Source organism: Myotis brandtii, unplaced genomic scaffold (genome assembly GCF_000412655.1).
Source record: "Myotis brandtii unplaced genomic scaffold, ASM41265v1 scaffold280, whole genome shotgun sequence".
Lineage (NCBI taxonomy): Eukaryota > Metazoa > Chordata > Mammalia > Chiroptera > Vespertilionidae > Myotis > Myotis brandtii.
This window is the reverse complement of record NW_005360677.1, coordinates 844,603-863,057: the sequence shown is the minus strand read 5'-3', so window position 1 is coordinate 863,057 and position 18,455 is coordinate 844,603. Positions and strand designations below refer to the sequence as shown.

Below are 18,455 nucleotides of genomic sequence, written 5' to 3'. Positions count from 1 at the left end.
AACCGCTGCAAACCTCGGAGAGAAAGCTGCCCTCGTTCTTCCAACTGATGCCAGACAATCCCGCTTCTCCCGTTTCAGTCTGAGTCCCTAGAGACTCGCCCGGATCTGGAGCTCAGAGGAGACTCCCTCCCCAGGAAACGCTGCAAACCTCGGAGAGAAAGCTGCCCTCACTGTTCCAACTGATGCCAGACAATCCCGCTTCTCCCGTTTCAGTCTGAGTCCCTAGAGACTCGCCCGGATCTGGAGCTCAGAGTCTGAGACTCCCTCCTGATTGAAAACGACAACCGCGCCCTCAGCCACCAGCCCGCTTTGCGCGCGCACCTCCGCACCTTTATATTTTCCACACTGCGCCTCCTCTGAGCCTCGGTATGCTGTTGTCTTTCCTTCTAGTTGAAGAGTCTCTCCTCAGCCAGCCTTCCTGTGGTTCTGGGTGATGTCCGTTCCGTCTTTTAGTTGTATTTTTGAAGTGGTTGTTTGCGGCAGCAGTCTCCGGTGTTTACCTATGCCGCCATCTTGCTCGGACCTCCATAAAATTCCATAATAGACTTTTTTGATGCAACATTTTGCAAGTATTAAAGTTGGGGTTGTGGCACACATGGGTGCTGTCATCTGGCCACTCAGCACTTATTGAGCTCCTTCTGTATACCAAACATGGTGCTAAACTCTGGTGATATAAAAATGATGATGCACTATAACAGTTTTCTTGAGTAGTGTGATTATAGAGCTAGTAATTAGACTCCTTACTAAATGAATAGCGTTGTTAGATTACATTTAGACAAGTACCACATACCCCATTCCATTTTAATCACCCCTTAAATGCAATCCTGTTTGTTTGCATGAAAGAGCTTTTAAAATGGTAGATAAATAAATAAATAAATAAAATAAAAATGATGAATAGATACTATGTTTTACTTCAAGGACTTTTCAGTCAAATAGAGAAACTGATATAAATTACAATGCAACGGGGTGAGGGTAGTGACTGAGGAATACCTAATGAGCTGTGGCAATACATGATGAGACAGACACTTGGTCTTCAATGTGCTATTCATCAGTCAGTTTCATGCAATTAATAACTATGAGGGCCTTGGCCAGATTGGCTCAGTTGGTTGGGTATCATCCCATGCACCAAAATGTCCCTGGTTCGATTCCCAGTCAGGGCACATGTCCAGGTTGTGGCCTCCATCCCTACTAGGGGGCATGCAAGAGGCAGCCTATCGATGTTACACTCCCACATCAATGTTCCTCTCTCTCTCCTTCTCCCTTACTTTCTCTCTAAAAATCAATTAAAATATATAGAGTTAGAAACATTGATGAGAGAGATACATCGATCAGCTGCCTCCTGCACACTCCCCACCAGGGTTGTGCCTGCAACCAAGGTACATGCCCTTGACTGGAATCGAACCTGGGACCCTTTAGTCTGCAGGCCGATGCTCTATCCACTGAGCCAAACTGGTTAGGGCAATATATATATATTTTTAAAAAGAATAACTCTGAGGGACTTTTCTGACTTGCCTAGAGCCGTTTCCAGGATGAAGAATTTTCTGGATCATCCTTCTGTGGCTATATTGACTTTTGCCTCAGAGAGACGTAGGCATTTTGGTATTTTCCGAAGTACCACTCCTGGGTTTTATAACCCGAATGGAAATGAAAAGTGCATAGCCTGTGGCACAGCAGAAAGGCAGATAATTATTTGGGATGACCAGATGAGATTCTCCTGCCATTCTGCGCAGATGTTCACATTCAATTCAGTCTAATTATCTTCCTAAATGTCCTCTCCTCCTTAGTGTTTTTCACTGACCCTTTTCTTGACAAAATGCTATGCACAGCTTTTCCAAACTGTTCTCAACTGGGTCAGCAGCTCTAAACCCCTACTGGCTCTGTGCTATTGCCAATAGGCCTTTGTTAATCTGAGACTCCCAAACCAGGGCATTATGGAGGCAGAGAAGCAATGGAAGAACAAGTGCCAGCCTCTGCTACTTGGCATTTTCAAAGGCTACCGAATCCGCATCTGCTTACCAGACTCTCTGTAGTAAGTTCTGGCAAATCCTGGATGGTACAGCAAGGGTAATCCAGGACCGAGATGCTGCAAGATGCAGAGATAAGGACAGGCTTTAGGTAAATGGCAACGGCAGGAAACAGCTGTATGTTAAAGGGCAGGGGTTAGTTCTCTCCAGCAGGCCCTATCTATTTCCCAAATTGCTTAGAGACCTTGGCTGAAACCGAGGGCTTTGGTGCCAGGCAACTCCAGCTCTAGAGGAACTAACAGAGTTCTTTCAGGCTGGCCCCCATCTGGCAAAGGCAAAAGAGAGCAGAAAGAGAGCCCTGTACAGCCACCTTTCTCCTTCCTTCTTTAAAGGAATATGTAAACTTGTCTGCAGTTGAGTTTCTGTATTTAAGTATATGCTTGTGTATATGTGTGAATATAACTGTGCTCCCAGAGATGCTGCTAAAACTTATTGCACTTAACAAACTGTGGATGTGAGGACGCAATGCAGACTTCTGTGTCTTTCTGAAAGCCAGGAGCTCTCGGGAATGATCACCTGAGCTACCCCTACAGGAAGCTTGAGACAGAGGCAGCAACCTACAGCAGGGCCAGTCTAGTAGCTCAAGAATGGTAATAGCATCTGCCTCCAAGGGAGCTGGAGGCTCTGTGGGTAGCCCAGGGAAGCAGGAAAAATAAGGCACCACATGATGACAGGAATACAGTCACTTAAAATGACCTTTCTTTCCTCTTTTCCCTTCTTCATGGGTACAATGCAGAATTGAGATTAGTTAATCTCTAATGCTTCTCCTGGTTGGGACAGTCCATGAGGTTTTAAACACCAATCTTGCCCTGGCCTGTGTTGCTCAGTGGTTGCTCAAGAGTGTTGCCCTGGGGACCAAAGGGTCACGGTCAAGGGCACGTACCTGGGTTGCAGGTTCGATCCCCAGCCCCAGTTAGGGCGCATGAGGGATGGAAACCAATTGATGTGTCTCTCTCACATCAATGTCTCTTTCTCTGCCTCCCTCCTTTTCTCTCTTCCACTCTCTCTAAAAATCAATAGAAAAAATATCTTCAGGTAAGGATTAACAAAAACAAAACAAAACAAAATTTAAAAACCACCAATCTATCTGAACTAATGCAGTTGGAAATAAGAAGACTATGGGGTTCCTTGGACCTGTCTCTCTATTTCGAAAGTCAAACTCTATCCAAACAAAAGGCAACAATTTATTCCACTAGAAATGTTTACCTTTGTCCAAGAAACACACAAAGATAACCAAGGGAACAAAGGGAGGAGAGGAGAGGCCAATGGCTCTCTCTACTATGTTGCTCATCATCTTAATTCACTCTACTAGATCCTCCCAGGGTTGCCAGTTCTCTGCTGCTCCTTTAGGAAAAACTCAGCTACCCACCTCCCACTGACAAAGCCCCATGGCAAAGTAGGTGCTGGGGACCAGGAAATGGGGGCGGGAAATCAAAAATGGATTTATTCTCATCTCAGTGAACTGAATTCTAGCCTAAGGGGGAATAAAAGACAGTTACAAGTTTCTACATTATCTAGGTTGTAAGAGCCATAAGGAAACTGTGCAATAATGAGCTGTGGGTGCTCCAAGTTTCTCAGGGATTATGCACCAGTGAAATATACTGTGGGTGGTAAACAGGAGGACCATCTTATCCAGGCCAACCTTAGCAAATGGCATAGTCTGGCTCTTTCAACTCCAAATGATCTCGATGGACACATATTGGTTTGTTTGCCCCTCCTCTTCTAGGCCCAGGAGTGCATTTAGCTCCTGAACCCAACTTCCCAGCCATAATTGATTGAGCCAGGGACAGACCTCTAACCCTGGGAATGTGGAACAAGGATTGAGAGCCAATTCAGTCTGAGTGGCATGGGGCAGGACATGTTGAGCTCATGCAGGCATATTTCACAGAGTGGCCTGGGAAACAGACACTACTATTTGCAAGTGAGAGAAGACACTGGAGTGGAGTACAGAGGCTTGGTGTCCATAGACAGAGGTGGAGGACTGCCTGGGCTCCCTACAGACCAACCCTGAGGCTCAGAGCTGCATCCCTGTCCTAGGAGCCTCAAGATGATATACCTCACATTTCCTCCTAACAAATTACTACTATGCATGAACCAGGTCTAGCTGGTTTTAGTTACTTAGAACTAAAAAGGTTGACTGATACACAGAGGTGCCTTCATGAAGCTGTGGCCCTTACCTCGCCCAACCTACACTTCCATTTTCCCTGGTAATTCAACTAGCAAGTCTTAGTGTTAGTTTTATTTTTTGTTAATCCTCATCAAAGAAAATTTTTCCATTGACTTTTATAGAGAGTGGAAGGGAGGGGGAGAGACAGAGAGAAACATCGATGTGAGAGAGACACATTGATTAGTTGCCTCCTGCACACGCCCCAACCAGGGCTGAGGACTGAGCCTGCAACTGAGGTACATGCCCTTGACTGGAATCGAACCTGGGACCTTTCAGTCTGCAGGCCAATGCTCTATCCACTGAGCCAAATCAGCTAGGGCTTAGTGTTATTTTTAAGGTGGCCAGTGCATAAATCTCCTGTAGTTAGAAAAAAAACAAAACCAAAAAACCCATGAATTCTCAAATGCTTCCTTCAAACAGGAAAAGTATTTAAATCACTCTCATATATATTTATCTTAACTAATGCTTATAAAAGCTCTATGATTCAGTCAGAAGAGGTTTTGTTTTCATTTTAAAGATGGAAATACTGTGGCTCAGAGAAACAAAGTGTCTTACTTGAGATTACATAGCTAGCAAATGGCAGATCCAGGCCAGGAATCGAGGTCTCATGACTTCAGGTTCCGTGTGTGTGTGTGTGTGTGTGTGTGTGTGTGTGTGTGAGAAACTACATATAAGTAAGCTGCCTCTCCCTGGAGGAATCTCAGGCAGTGCTGACATACTGGTGAGGCAACATCTCCTAGCCCCTCTCCACTCACTCCGAGTAATCCGCTTCTACTTTAGAAACTTTGCCTCTATTAAAGCACTTCTGGTAGACTCCTGATTCATAGGCTTCCAGTTCTCATGGAAACAGCCAAGTAAGGAACAAGGATCTGTTCTGTGACCTTCCCTTTCTGCCATGTCCCCACTTGGCTGGAGGAGTGGAAAGCAATTTGTATTCACAATTGTGATCAGAAAGCAATTTGTGTTTTGATCCTATCTTTGCTGCTTACTTAACAAGTCTCACTAGCATGTTAATCTTGAGCAAGTCAATTAACCTAAGTTGTTTCCTAATTGGTAAAATGAGAAATAAAACTTGTTGTAATATCACTTAGGACTGCTTTGGAGATTAAATAAAATAATGGATAGAGAAATAGTGTAATTTTGAAAACTACAAATTGATCTATCTATTATTTTTCAGTTATAAATTCTCTATAACACTTTACAGTTTACAAAGTAGTGTAACTAACCCAACTTATGATTTATACTAAGATCGGGGCTGGCCAGACAAGCCATAAAGCTGAAATTTTATCGTTGTAATTTTATTACTTTGAGTCATGACATTTTTCAGTTTTTAAAATTTTAAAAATATAAATATCTTTGTGACGAGGCCAAATCATATACCCAGCAGCTAACACTTCAAGGAAATTAAATAGTAATCGCTCTAAAATAGAACTTGGGACAGCAAAACTGACAGGCTCAGAAATAATGTAATTTTTCTCAATCATCCCAAACTAGCCCTTTTGAAATAAAAGTGTCCAGAGTCCATACCTGTTTTTAGCAGTGATGTAGGACAAAATATTTTGATTGAAGAATTTCAGGATCAATGGAATGCAGTTGGCAAATACCAAATGTTGTGATACATATTCAAACTGAATTAAAAGATCAAAGTGGAAAGGGCTGCTTATTTGGGGGAGAATAGAAGATCTGTATGAAAAACAGGCAAATCTAAATCTAACATCCATCCCTAAAGATATCCACTGGCCGCTTGTGTTATCAGTCTTTCTGCCTGGGAAGGGGAAGAATCGTCTCCAGCTCGCCCATCCTACCTGGAGGGGGACAATCGGTAGTGTTATATAGGTTGCAAACTCCTGACCAAAAGCACAAAACATAAACCGGAGAGAAAGCCCTATTACAGATCAACAGAACTGCTGTGAGATTTTCTCTTAAGCTCAACAGGAAAGGAAGGCAACCCCGAGGGAGTTGTCTTCCACACCAAAGCTCTGGCTCATAGTGTTTCAACTGTGATTGATACAGCAAGGACAGGTGCAACTCACCCCCAGCAGCTGCTGGCATCACTCAGCCAGCATGGAGACAACACATAACCAAATGGGCCACTGGAATGTGGGCTCCATGCCAGTCTGTATGGTTCCCTGTACTTAGAATATCATATTTTAATGAAGGAATCAAGAGCCCTCCAGTCAACAGGTACTGCACTGAGAATAAGTCGAGGATCTCTTTGATGAGCGTAACACCACAGCACAGGGGCTCCACTTGGCTCTCCTGAATCTGGATGGGGTTTGTGTCCAGGAAGACTTAGTGGAGGCAGTGTCGTGAAGTTATGCCATCTGGATTTTGCCCAAGATACACTGAGGAGCACCAGGCACAATTTTCTCCAGATCCAGAACCTAGACTGCTAGGACAGTGCAGAAACTGGGTTGAAAAGGCAGAAAATTGTGCTGTTTTAAATCCTCTACTTCTTCCTGATTACCAAAAAGTAGCCTTGGTAGCAAGCTAAGCTGCCCTCTGCCCCTAAATGTGTGGTTACAGGGGAGGCGTCAGCTGGTGCTGCCCATTTCTCTCTTTTGCTCAAATCTTTCCCCCCTGGCAGCTGACCCAGGGTTTTTTCCCCAAAGCCCCAGATGGAGGAGACGATACATACTCTCTATCAAGTGATGGAAAACTTTTTTCAGTTTTAGATATGTCTGTAGCCTTGTCAGGATTCATTGCCACTGACACACACTGGCAAGACCCATCAAGCCACCCACCTGTCTGGCTGTTGATCCACCTACTGCCACCAAGAGAAGCAAACAGAAACAGACATCCTCAGTTCTCTGTCCTTTCTACTAGGACCACTATCTCCCACCAGGCCCAACTCCTCCCAGCCCTGCTGCTGCTCAGCAAACATGAGCAGACGTGTGAGCACCCAGGACACGCTAACAAACCTACAGATGTCCCAGAATGTACTAAAATAGTCAAACCTGCCATGGACACAGACCCTGCAGGGCCTCCCCTGCACTTTAAGGACCTGCTCTTCCACCAGCAAGCTTGGTTTTGACTTCACAGGAGGAAAACAGAGCAGAGCCTCTGTGCAGGAATGAGATGCCTCCTCTCCCCCATGGTCTCACCACAGCGAGCATCCATTACTGCTTCCATCTTCCCCTATACCTTGCTTATGGCAATGTATGCTTACAGAAGAATCAAGTCTAAACTCCTCAGCACGGCAAACAATGCGTTTATGAGGAAACAGGTTAACCTTTCCTAGCTTTGGTTTCCTCCTCTATAAAATGGCATAAAGTAAGACCTACCGCATAGGGCTGAGAAAATTAAATGAGATCCCACACAAGCTTAACAGAGTGCCCGGCCCATTATAGGTACTTAATAATTGTGCGCTATCACATGTGTTATGTCCTCCCTGTTGTCCTCTCCAGCCTTACGGACTTTCACAAATTAGCTTTTCTGCTTGAAGTGCTTCCTGTCCTCTTTCCCTGACAACTCCCACATTGCAGCTAATCTCTCTTTAGGACTCGGGTTGAAGTCACTTCACCTCAGGCTGGATTAGGTATTTCCCTATCAGCCAATGCTTAACTGTACTTATCACTCTACGATTGGATCTTTATGTATCTGTATCCTTTACAAGACCTCTACGCCCTTAAGAGCCAGAAACATGCCTTATTCAGAATTAGATCTCAAATGTTAGAAAGGTGCTTCGCATATAGAAAACCATTCTCAACATGCTCCCTCCCCCCCCATTTTTGTAGAATGCTTGAATCCTATCACCCATTGTTTTAAAGCTGGCTGGGCAGAGATTCCTACCCACAACCCTCAGATCATGTTCAAAGGACATAGACATCAGCACCTTTCTAGAACAGTTCCCCACATCCCACACCATATCTCCACCCCAAGCTTGTACAACAGGCATTTTGATTCCCTGAGTGAGACAAAGAAAAGGCTGAAAGATACTCAGCTGGATTGCAAGGGCCCTAGTGTCCCTTCTTTAGGAGACAGGGCCTAGTGAACACGAAGACCCGTGGAGAAGCGCTCCTAGCTGCTCACCTGGTAGATGTGGTTCAGTTTGAAGTGCTTGAGGAGCAGCAGGAGCAGGGCAGAAATACTCTTTACAATGATCTCCTTGTGCCTGTTCACATCAATGCCCAGCTTCATGCTCTGGAGAACAGTGACACTACAATAGGGACAGGAGGGGTCAATCTCGAGGGTGGCTGGAGAGAGCTTCTACACAGTACATATTTGGATCGGATACAATGTACACAGGAGAGCCAGAGCTTAGGAAACCTGAGTTTCTGTGCTAGGGAAACCTCCCGAGTTCCTGCTGATAAGCCTGTCTGGAGAAAAGCTCCTCTGGACTCTGTTTCTCTCTCTCCTTTGTCAAGCTCATCCCTTGGCAATGTCCACCCACATACCTGTGCAGCCAGTCGCTGGCACGCATACTGCCCTCCAGCCCCTCAATTCTGAGCTAAAAGGAGCACAGCAGAGAGCACTGCGGTGGAAAGGGGCTACTGCTGGGGGAAGGGAGATCTCTTTGGAGATAATCCCTGTTAACCAGGTGGGGTGGGGACTAGAGAGACCTCGCGGACAAGACAGCTAGTATTCAGCCGCCGCCACAGTTGAAGCACTCACGGCATCTCCTCAGGCAGGACATCTGCCAGAATATTGATAGAGTCTGTCTTAGCCTTGGAGGTGGGAGCTGCAGCCAGCAGAATCTTAAGCAGAGCAATCTGGAAAGTAGAAAATGAGGAATCCATCCCATGCAACAAGGCTATTTCTCAATGCCTCAACAGTCCTATTGGAAGTGTTTTAAAGTCTTCCTCTAAGTCCTTCCCTCAATGACCAGATCGCCCCAGCCTCCAGAGGGGCAATCAGGTGTCCAGTCCTGAGAGGCCTGCCTGTGAGAGTCAGGAGCCAGAAGGGAGCTGACAGGCTGCTGTGCTTCAAGACTGCTCTTTCCAGAGAGGAAGATGGGAAAGGCAAAGTGAGAGGGACAAAGCCTAGAAATAAAGTGGGAGGCATAAGCAAGATTTCACGTCCTCTACCCTTTCCTTCCTCTAACCCTGACCATCAGCATCCTCACCATTCTTAGCCTGAGGCTATCTAGAACATGACAGACCATAGCAGACCTCAGAGGGACGAGGGCCCCCAATACACCCTGCACAGATCCCATCTTGATCTCCATCCCTCCAAAAGGACTAGGGAGTACCGCCAAGTCCTCCTTCCTCTTGCAGGAGCCCCGAGGAAAGCTCAGAATTCTAATGTGTTAGAGAAAGCCTCGACTGAGGAGTGAAAGCTCAGGAAACAAGCTGAAATGATGGACATCTCAGCTTGAAATGACTCTCAGCTGTCTGTTCCTTGAAGCAACGAAGGGCAACTTCTTACTATGTCCTTACCCCACCACCTCTTACCATGTACTGGGGGAGGCTATACAGCATGCCCTGGTAGAGGATTTCACATGGCGTCTCTGGCACTACCTCTTCCCCCTACGGCAGGAAACACACAGTTACCCAGGCCATTTTCCAGTTGACCAAAGGCTATGTGAAGTGTGGCATGCAAAGAGCACTGAGCTGGGAGTCCTAGGTTCTACCCTCGCTGTGTTAATGTTTCCTTATATGACCTTGGGTAAGTTACTTTCCCTATCTGGGTCCTAATTTCCTCTTCTATAGATCAGTGGGCTGGTCTGGATGACCGCTGAGGTCTCTTCCAGCCCTAACAAGCGATGATTCTGGTTTTCACATTATCTGGAGTCGATCCAAATTCTTTTTTCCATGTCCCAGCTGGATCAGGAGTCAAAACTCCCAACTAGGAGACGGCTCAGACCACTGCTTTGCTGAACACATGGGGACTTAATTCAGGCTGCAGGTATGCCCGGGACACTGGGAACAGACAGCCTACACAGAGCCACTTCCCAGGGTGTCAATGAGGCCACCTGAGAGCACTAAAATGCTCTGAAGCCAGAAAGGAAAGGCAGGTGACTCAATAGAGAGGGTTAATAAGACAGATGGGTAACCTATGGCCTGGAGAAGCAGGAAGGACTATTGGCTGATAAGCTTTTAGGTGTAAACTATTTTTACTTCTCTATTAGCCCCTACAACATCCCTTTCTCCTTTCTGACCAGCCCCCTCATGCACAACTCTTTGTCCTTTTGATGACCCCACCTAAGCCCTTTGTCGGAGTATGGAGACAGACCTCCAGTGCTCGAGAGGGTACTCAAGGCCACTGTCATCTTTGGGCAATGCAGTCCTTCCTCACCCAAGGTCTGTCTATTACAGGGCAAGGGTCAGTGCCATGAGAACCTAAGGTAGGTAACTTAGCCCCTTTCATCCCACACAACTCAGCTATGCTTAAATAAGCAAAAGTCTTAAATGGACGTTCAGTAAAGCCTGCAATCCTGTGTGCTTGCCTTCTGCTATCCAAAATGCCCATTTCACATCTTACCCCCTTTCTCAAATCAACCCCCTTGTCCCACAGCCCCTCAATAGTTGCTAACCCTGCCTCATACTTCATGGAGAAAACAAGCAACCGGACAGGCACACCCTCATCTTCTCTTTGCCAAATCTGCCAGAGTCTCCACCTTCCTTCTTGACATTGAGGTCGAACCACCTGTGCTCCTATGAAAGGCCAGCCCTCCTTTTGTGCTTAGAATCTCACTCTTTTCCTTTGTCGAATGTAGTAGTTCTGTATGTATCCCCTCCCCGCTGGATCATCTCTTTAGGATGTAAACATGCTCTAGTGTCACCTAGCTATAAGACATTTTCCCTCGACTCCACATCCTCCTTCAGCTCCCATACTTGTTCTATTATCCTTCTCACAATAAAACTTCTGTGCTGTATATGTCAACTGTCTACTTCCTTTTGTTACATTCCTTTTTCAACACACCAACTAGGCTTCTAGCCCCACCACTTCACTGGAGGTTGCTCTTTTCAAGGTCATCAGTTTTATTCATGTTGCCAAATTCAATGGACACCTTGTTCTTACTGTGCTCCATTTATCAGCAACATTTGACATAGAAGATCACTCCCTTCTTTTTTTAAAAAAAATACTTTTACTGATTTCAGAAAGGAAGGGAGGAGAGAGAGACAGAAACATCAATGATGAGAGAGAATCATTTATCGGCTGCCTCCTGCATGCCCCACACTGGGGATCGAGCCCACAACCTGGGAATGTGCCCTGACTGGGAATCAAACCATGACCTCCTGGTTCATAGATCGATGCTCAACCACTGAACCATGCTGGCCAGGCCACTCCCTTTTTTGAAAGATTTTTTTTCTTAGCTTTTATAGTATCACAATATCCTGGATTTCCTCCCACCCCCCTGAATGTTTTTCTTACTCTTTTTTTTCTTTATTGATTAAGGTATTACATATGCGTCCTTATCTCCCTATTGCCCCCCCCCCCCCATGCCCTCACCCCCAGGTATCTGTGTCCATTGGTTAGTCTTATATGCATGCATATAAATCCTTTGGTTATCTCTCCCCCTTATCCCCACCCTCCCTTACCTTCCCTCTGAGGTTTGACAGTCTGATCAATGCTTCTCTATCTCTGGATCTGTTTTTATTCATCAGTTTATGTTGTTCATTATATCCCACAAATGAATGAGATTATGTGATATTTATCTTTCTCTGACTGGCTTATTGTGCTTAGCATAATGCTCTCCAGTTCCATCCATGCTGTTGCAAATGGTAAGAATTCCTTCTTTTTTACTGCAGCTTAGTATTCCATTGTGTAGATGTACCATCCTGCAGTTTTCCGAATACAGGTCAATTACCTCCTTGGTTAAGTTTATTCTTAAGTATTTTAATTTTTTATTGCAATGGTAAATGAATTGCTTGTTTAGTTTCTCTTTCTGAGAATTCATTATTGGTGTATAAAAAAGCCATTGACTTTTGGGTGTTCATTTTGTATTCTGCTACATTGCCAAATTCATTTATTAAATCTAGTAGTTTTTTGGTGGAGTTTTTGGGGTTTTCTGTGTACAATATCATGTTATCTGCAAATAATAAGAGTTTTACTTTCTCCTTTCCAATTTGGGTGCCTTTTATGTTTTCTTCTTACCTGATCACTGTAGCTACAACTTCCAGTACTATGTTGAATAAAAGTGGTGAAAGCGGACATCCTTGTCTTGTTCCTGTTCTTAAGGGAAATTGTTTTAGTTTTGCCCATTGAGTGTGATGTTGGCTGTAGGTTTGTCATATATGGCCTTTATCATGTTGAGATATGCCACATCTATTCCCACTTTGCTGAGAGTTTTTATCAAAAATGGGTGTGGGGTTTTGTCAAATGCTTTTTCTGCTTCTATTGATATGATCACATGCTTTTTGTCTTTCAATTTATTTATGTGATGTATCATGTTTATTGATTTTCAAATATTGTACCAGCCCTGCATCCCTGGAATAAATCCCACTTGGTCATGGTGGATGATCTTTTTAATATATTGCTGGATCATATTTGCTAATATTTTGTTGATGATTTTAGCATCTATGTTCATCAGGGATATTGGCCTGTAATTCTCTTTCTTTGTAGTTTCTTTATCTGGTTTGGAATTAGCATAATGCTGGCCTCATAAGAAGAGCTTGGAAGTGTTCCTTCCTCTTGGATTTTTTGGAATAGTTTGAGGAGTATAGGTGTTAGTTCTTTTTTGAATGTTTTGTAAAACTCCCCTGTGAAGCTGTCTGGACCCAGGCTTTTGTTTGCTGGGAGTTTTTTTGATTACTGCTTCTATTTTATCAGTTGTTATTGGCCTATTCAGGTTTTCTGCTTCTTCCTGATTCACTTTTGGGAGATGGTATTTTTGTTGGAATATGTCCATTTCCTCCACATTGTCCAGCTTTTTGGCATATTTTGTGGAAGAGCCACACTCAAGGGACCAAAGAGCTGCAAGTGGCTCACAAGCCGCGGTTTGCCGACCATGGTCTTAGCTTAACTGTCACCTTCTGAGAGTTCTACCTACCTTGACTATCCAATCTAAAGTAGTCTGTCATATAATTCTATTTAAAATTTCTTCATTATGTCACCACTCTCTGATAGCCTTGTTTCCTTATTTGTTTAGCTTTTTTCTCTAACTTTGACATGTTGTGAAATTAGGGACCTTGTCTTGCCTGGCACATAGTAAGATCCCCGAAGCATGCACACATGCTCTGTGACAACACTGCAAACATATTCCCCTGCCCCCTTCCTGTGCAGGGCCCTTTTAACTCACCAAAGACATGGGGCACTTCTCCAGCTCCTCCTCATTCTTGATCTGAACATCTGCGATGGAGACGTATTTGTGCTGGGGAAGAGAAGACATCAACAAAGGGCTGAGGGCCTCAATCTCATGTGTACCAGCCTCTTGTTTAACTTCCCCAATGACAAGGAAAATGTCCTATTTATGGATCTGTCATCCCAAATAGACCATGAACTACTTGAAGGCGGGCGTCTTATTCACCTTTGCACCATTAACACTGAGCGAAGTGCTTCATATACAGTGTTTGTTTGTTCCATGTTTCCAATTTGTTGAAGAGCAGCAAATACCTAAGCATTTACCTTCAGCCAGCCAGGAACAGGCCCTTGCCCCTGGACCACTGCCCGGAGGTTTCTGCTGCATGTGTACGTGTACATGGAGTGATGATGATGGGGTAGGGGAGGATTCAAGGTCTGTGTATCTTAGTCTTTGTGCTCACACACTGTAGATGTAGAGTAGTAGCCTGCTACTCAATCCTGAACCTTTGGAAGTTAGTCGTCTTATAGGGAGAGAGAAGTGAGAGGAAAGGAAGGGAAGAATGAGAAGAGAGAGAGAAAGGTAGAAGGAGGGAAAAGGAATGAGAGGAAGAATGAATAACCTTCTCATCTATCTGAATGTAGAAAACTGGTAAGTAGGGAGAGACCTGATTTCTTCCTCTTTGGCCAAAGGCCTTCAGGGAAATGTAGAATAGATTCAGAATGTGTCTGGTAGAAGAATCCTGCCCAGTACGAGGACCCCACTAATCCAACTTGCCTTGATGGCTCACTATCCCTGAAGACTGAGTGCCCACCCTGGTCACCTGCTTTAGGGTCTTCACACTCTCATGGATGGGCCTGGGTAATCCAACCAAGGTATCTGTGTCCCTGTGAAATGCAAGGCAACTAGATAAGCTTCAAAAGTATAAAGAATGACTCATTCCCCCTGGAGTCACTAGACCATGCCACTTTCAGCTTCCAGATCCCCTGTGATTGCTTTAGGACACAGAAAATTACAGAAATGTTTGGAAATTAGGGTTTCTGTATAGTCTTTTGAGGACTCACTTTGTCTGGGAGTGGCAGGTAGCCCAATGCCACTTTTGACTGTGAAATACCAATAACAATGCCTTCTCAGGTTTTGTAGAGGCCAGTGGGAAGGATTCATGAGGGTGGGGAGATGGGGGGAAAGACTAAATCTGTTCTGACCATGTCTCTTCTTCACAGAATCCTGGCCCATTAGAGCGGGTAGGGCCCCTAGAGACCTTGTAATCCAACACTCTTATGAGGAAATTGAAGCCCAAGAGGGAAATGACTTGTTGCTCAAGGCCCTCCACTGGCCAGGAGCATAAAAGTTCTTTTAAGAAACTGGAAGGAAAAAATTCCATGGAAAGAACCCAAAGTAGTTACTGGGAGTTGCCCATGGCCTAATAGTTCTAGGTTGCATTGTGACTACCCAGCAAAATTTCTCATTCCAAGCCACCCACTCTGGCCCCATAAGAACCACTCTATAGCCATTCTGATGATTCGGTCACTTACTGCCCCAGAGTGAATCCGATGAACTTGTTCCTGCTTAGCTCCAAGAAGTGCTCAATGTCCTTCTGCCTGAGGGGACGGTGATGAACCCCAAAGAAAGGAAGAAAAGCAAACCTTGAGAGAGAGAATCTTTCTGGGCTCCTGCCCCTCCAATTGGAGGATCGGAGCAGTTGGGGAAGAGAGCAGCCAACAGAGAGAACTTCAAACCTAGGAGTTCTGACTCTCAGACCGGCTTATTGTGCCTTTAACACAAAGACCACACCACCCTGGGTCTTCAATGATAGAAACCCCAAAGTTCAGGGTCCCTATCTTTCAAACCTACCTGACCTTTGGGGCCCAGGGTAGGCCCTTGGGAAAAGCCACCCGCTCAGCAGAGAGGGTTGCCTGTGAAAGTGGAGGTGGTACCAGAGGGTCCTGTTCTAGCAGGTCTAACTCTCCGTCCAAGGTTCGTTCTCCATCGCCAGCAGACTCCTCTTCCTCTTCTGTGGCTGGTTCCTCAGTCTTAAAGAGATCTCTTTCATTGTAAATGTCCAGGCTGTCTTGCTTAGTAAGGAGTTGCTGGGGTGGGGGAAGGAAAGTATGCAGAGATCTCACCCTGGGCATCCTTGTCTGAGGCCACCCCCTCCCCCACAGGCTGTTAGAATTCAGGAAACATGGAGTAAAAGAACCCAGCTCTTGTGAGAATATCCCTTTCCAACCTCAACCCTACTGTCCCCACCAGGCCCGATCCCAGGACAGGCAGCTCTCAGACAACCAAGCCAACAGACAGGGAACAGAGCACAGATAATCCCAAAGTCACAGCTACTTAGCTTTCAGAAAGAACTGATGCCATTTTTTTTTTTTTACACCAGCACTTTCCTTCCTAATTATGCTCTGCTTAAGTGAACATTCAATTAGTTTGCCTTCTGTGGGCATACACCAGCTGGCTGACTGAGGAAGAAGAGAACAGAAGCTTGCTGCTAGGCAGAGGGAAGCAAGTTTGGAATTTTAAAATTTGTCACAGAAAGAAAAAGATTGGACAGAAATAGGCCAAAAAGTTAACAGTTACTGCCTCTGGTTGTTAAGATTGTGGGTGATTTTTCTCTCCTTTCTTCTCATTTTATATTTGTTCCAAATTTTCTATAATGAGTAAACATTACTTGATAAAACAAAAAAATCAAGGTTAAAAAAATCTCACTGAAGATAATAGGCTAGATAGCTGAGTGCGACTGTCTGGTCCTGACACCGATAGTTGGTGAACTCAGGCAGATCAAGCAAATGAGTTCATGGGAACATGGTCTGGTCTCAGTGCAACTTGTCATTTCTACCTTCCAGAGATGCAGACTATACCTAGAATCCTAACCTGTCGTCTCCCAAATGTAAGCCTTTCATTCTGGGACCAGACAAACGTATGGTTGACCCAGAGTAAACCTTCTTGCTGCTGAGAAAATAGGAAAGTGCCACACATCCAGGTACAGGGATTTTCTAGGAGACCTGTTCAGGTGCTTTGGGTCTTTATACCCTAACCCAGTGGTCGGCAAACTATGGCTCTCGAGCCACATGCGGCTCTTTGGCCCCTTGAGTGTGGCCACGAAGTTTCAATCGCACTGTACGTGTGCGCCCGCACGTGGTATTTTGTGGAAGAGCCACACTCAAGGGGCCGCAGTTTGCTGACCACTGCCCTAACCTAACTCTTGTTCTGGTGCTAAAGAACTGCAGGTGCGGAGGTCCAGGTCAATGACCCTGTGGCGAGACCTGGATCTACAATGCGATATCACAATGTTATATCATGATAGCACAGGCATCTGTCAGGGCTGGGGGATAGAAGCTAAAGTATAGACTGCAAAGTTTCAGGTTGGTCACAGGGCCAACCAGGGGCAGGATGAGCTGGGTCATTTACTGCCCTTTCCTCCCACATCCAGAGCAGCTGAGGATCTTGATTTTTGGACAGCGAGTGTCCCACCGTCTGCTTTAGTGCGTACCCTTCGAGAACCACGGCGGCCTCGCAACTTGGAGGGTGGTGGTGCCAGCTGAGACTCCCCCAGGTCCAGAGTGTAAGAGGGAGGGGAGGCGGCACGCATGCTCTTCACCACCTGGATACTGTCCTCAGCCAGTGGCGGCAGGCCCAATTCTGCCCGCTTCTGTACTTTGAGAGCCTGTAGATGCTCAAATCCACCGAGGGTAAACTAAGGGGTAAAAAAAAAAAAAAAAAAAAAGGGACAGAGAAGAGAAGGGAAGGGAGGGAAGTCAGAGAGAGCAAGGTCAGGAAAGCATGGGTGGAGAGGAACAGCCACCACCTCCAATCCCCCTCAGACCCCGAATTAATTAGTAATAATAAAACAGGAAGGGGCAAATGTGGTTACTAGCCCGGTCTGAGGAACTCAGGCACCAGGACAAAGCATTATTTACTGACTCAGGGTTGAAAATATCACCAGAAATTAGGAAAGGGACTCCGAGGGGCCTCCCCTAAAAAACAAAAAAACCAAAAAAAACACCCAGGAAAACGTATCTCCCTCTTTAAGAAACACACCCAGATGCTAAAGTCAGGCACTCTATTTCCTCTGCAGTCGGGGGGTAACTGTCTCTTGAAGTTGGGGAACTTTAAGAGGCAGTTCCCCCTATAAAACCAGTCCTGTGGGGTGGGAGCCAGAGATGAAGGATCAGGTTGAATAATTAGTAACAAAACCACAACCATACATTTATAAGGACTTCGTGTTTATCTGGATGGAGGGCAGGCACTAACCCCCCATTTATAGCTAGAGAAATTGAGGCACAGAGAGTGGCCCAATGTTGTCAGTATGAGCAGAGGCCAGATTTCCCAACTCTTAGCCAGTGTTCTTTCCACAAAACATCAGTTCTATCAGGGGAAGATGCAATGATAACCCAATTCACAGAGTGGCAAATCTTGTCAGTCCAACAGAACCGGATAACCTGCTCTAACGGAGAACATCTGATTTCTCTAGGACAGCCTAGATGTCCCTCCATTGGCTAACAGCTGCCCGAGTCTTCTGCCTAGCTCCTGCCTGCAGAATCAGAATAGAAGAACCTGAGGTAGCAGAGGGCACTGCTGATCTGATGAGTTAGGAGTGAGGAGAATGAGCCACTCACCATGACCACCTTCCAAAGCAGAAGCAGGACCTTCTTTATGGGGAAGTGGGGAGCCAGGCCACTACAGAACTTGGTAACCATGGAGAAAAGCAGAAGGGCAAAAGGCTCCTCATTATGCATGGAGAAGCCTGGAGGGTGTGGAGAGAGGCAAATGAGAAAGTGAGACTGAGGTAAGGGAAAACCTGCTCAGTAATCCCGATTCTGGACACGCTCACCACCCCTAACGAATTTGAGTACCGCCTGACCAGTGACCGCGTGGCTCAGTGGTTGAGGGTCGACCTATGAACCAGGAGGTCATGGTTCGATTCCCAGTCAGGGCACGTGACTGGGTTGCAGGCTCCATCCCCAGTGGGGAGGGCACACAGGAGGCAGCTGATCAATGATCCTCTCTCAGCATTGATGTTTCTATCTCTCTCTCCCTCTCCCTTCCTCTCTGAAATCAATAATATATATATATATAT

General features: G+C 45.5%; 1 protein-coding gene across 1 annotated transcript in view; it reads right to left on the bottom strand.

Moving 5' to 3' along the window:
* Positions 1-18,455, bottom strand: part of STRIP2 (striatin interacting protein 2) — a 40,569-nt gene that overhangs the window by 10,440 nt on the left and 11,674 nt on the right. Inside the window, exons 8-18 of the mRNA XM_014541819.1 lie at positions 17,995-18,122; positions 16,869-17,072; positions 15,230-15,465; positions 14,911-14,976; positions 14,199-14,262; positions 13,376-13,447; positions 9,585-9,659; positions 8,806-8,903; positions 8,224-8,350; positions 5,719-5,819; positions 2,017-2,083 (exon numbers count right to left, since the gene is read on the bottom strand). Coding sequence (XP_014397305.1) covers positions 2,017-2,083; positions 5,719-5,819; positions 8,224-8,350; positions 8,806-8,903; positions 9,585-9,659; positions 13,376-13,447; positions 14,199-14,262; positions 14,911-14,976; positions 15,230-15,465; positions 16,869-17,072; positions 17,995-18,122 — 1,238 coding nt within the window. The remainder of the gene's footprint in view (positions 1-2,016; positions 2,084-5,718; positions 5,820-8,223; positions 8,351-8,805; positions 8,904-9,584; positions 9,660-13,375; positions 13,448-14,198; positions 14,263-14,910; positions 14,977-15,229; positions 15,466-16,868; positions 17,073-17,994; positions 18,123-18,455) is intronic.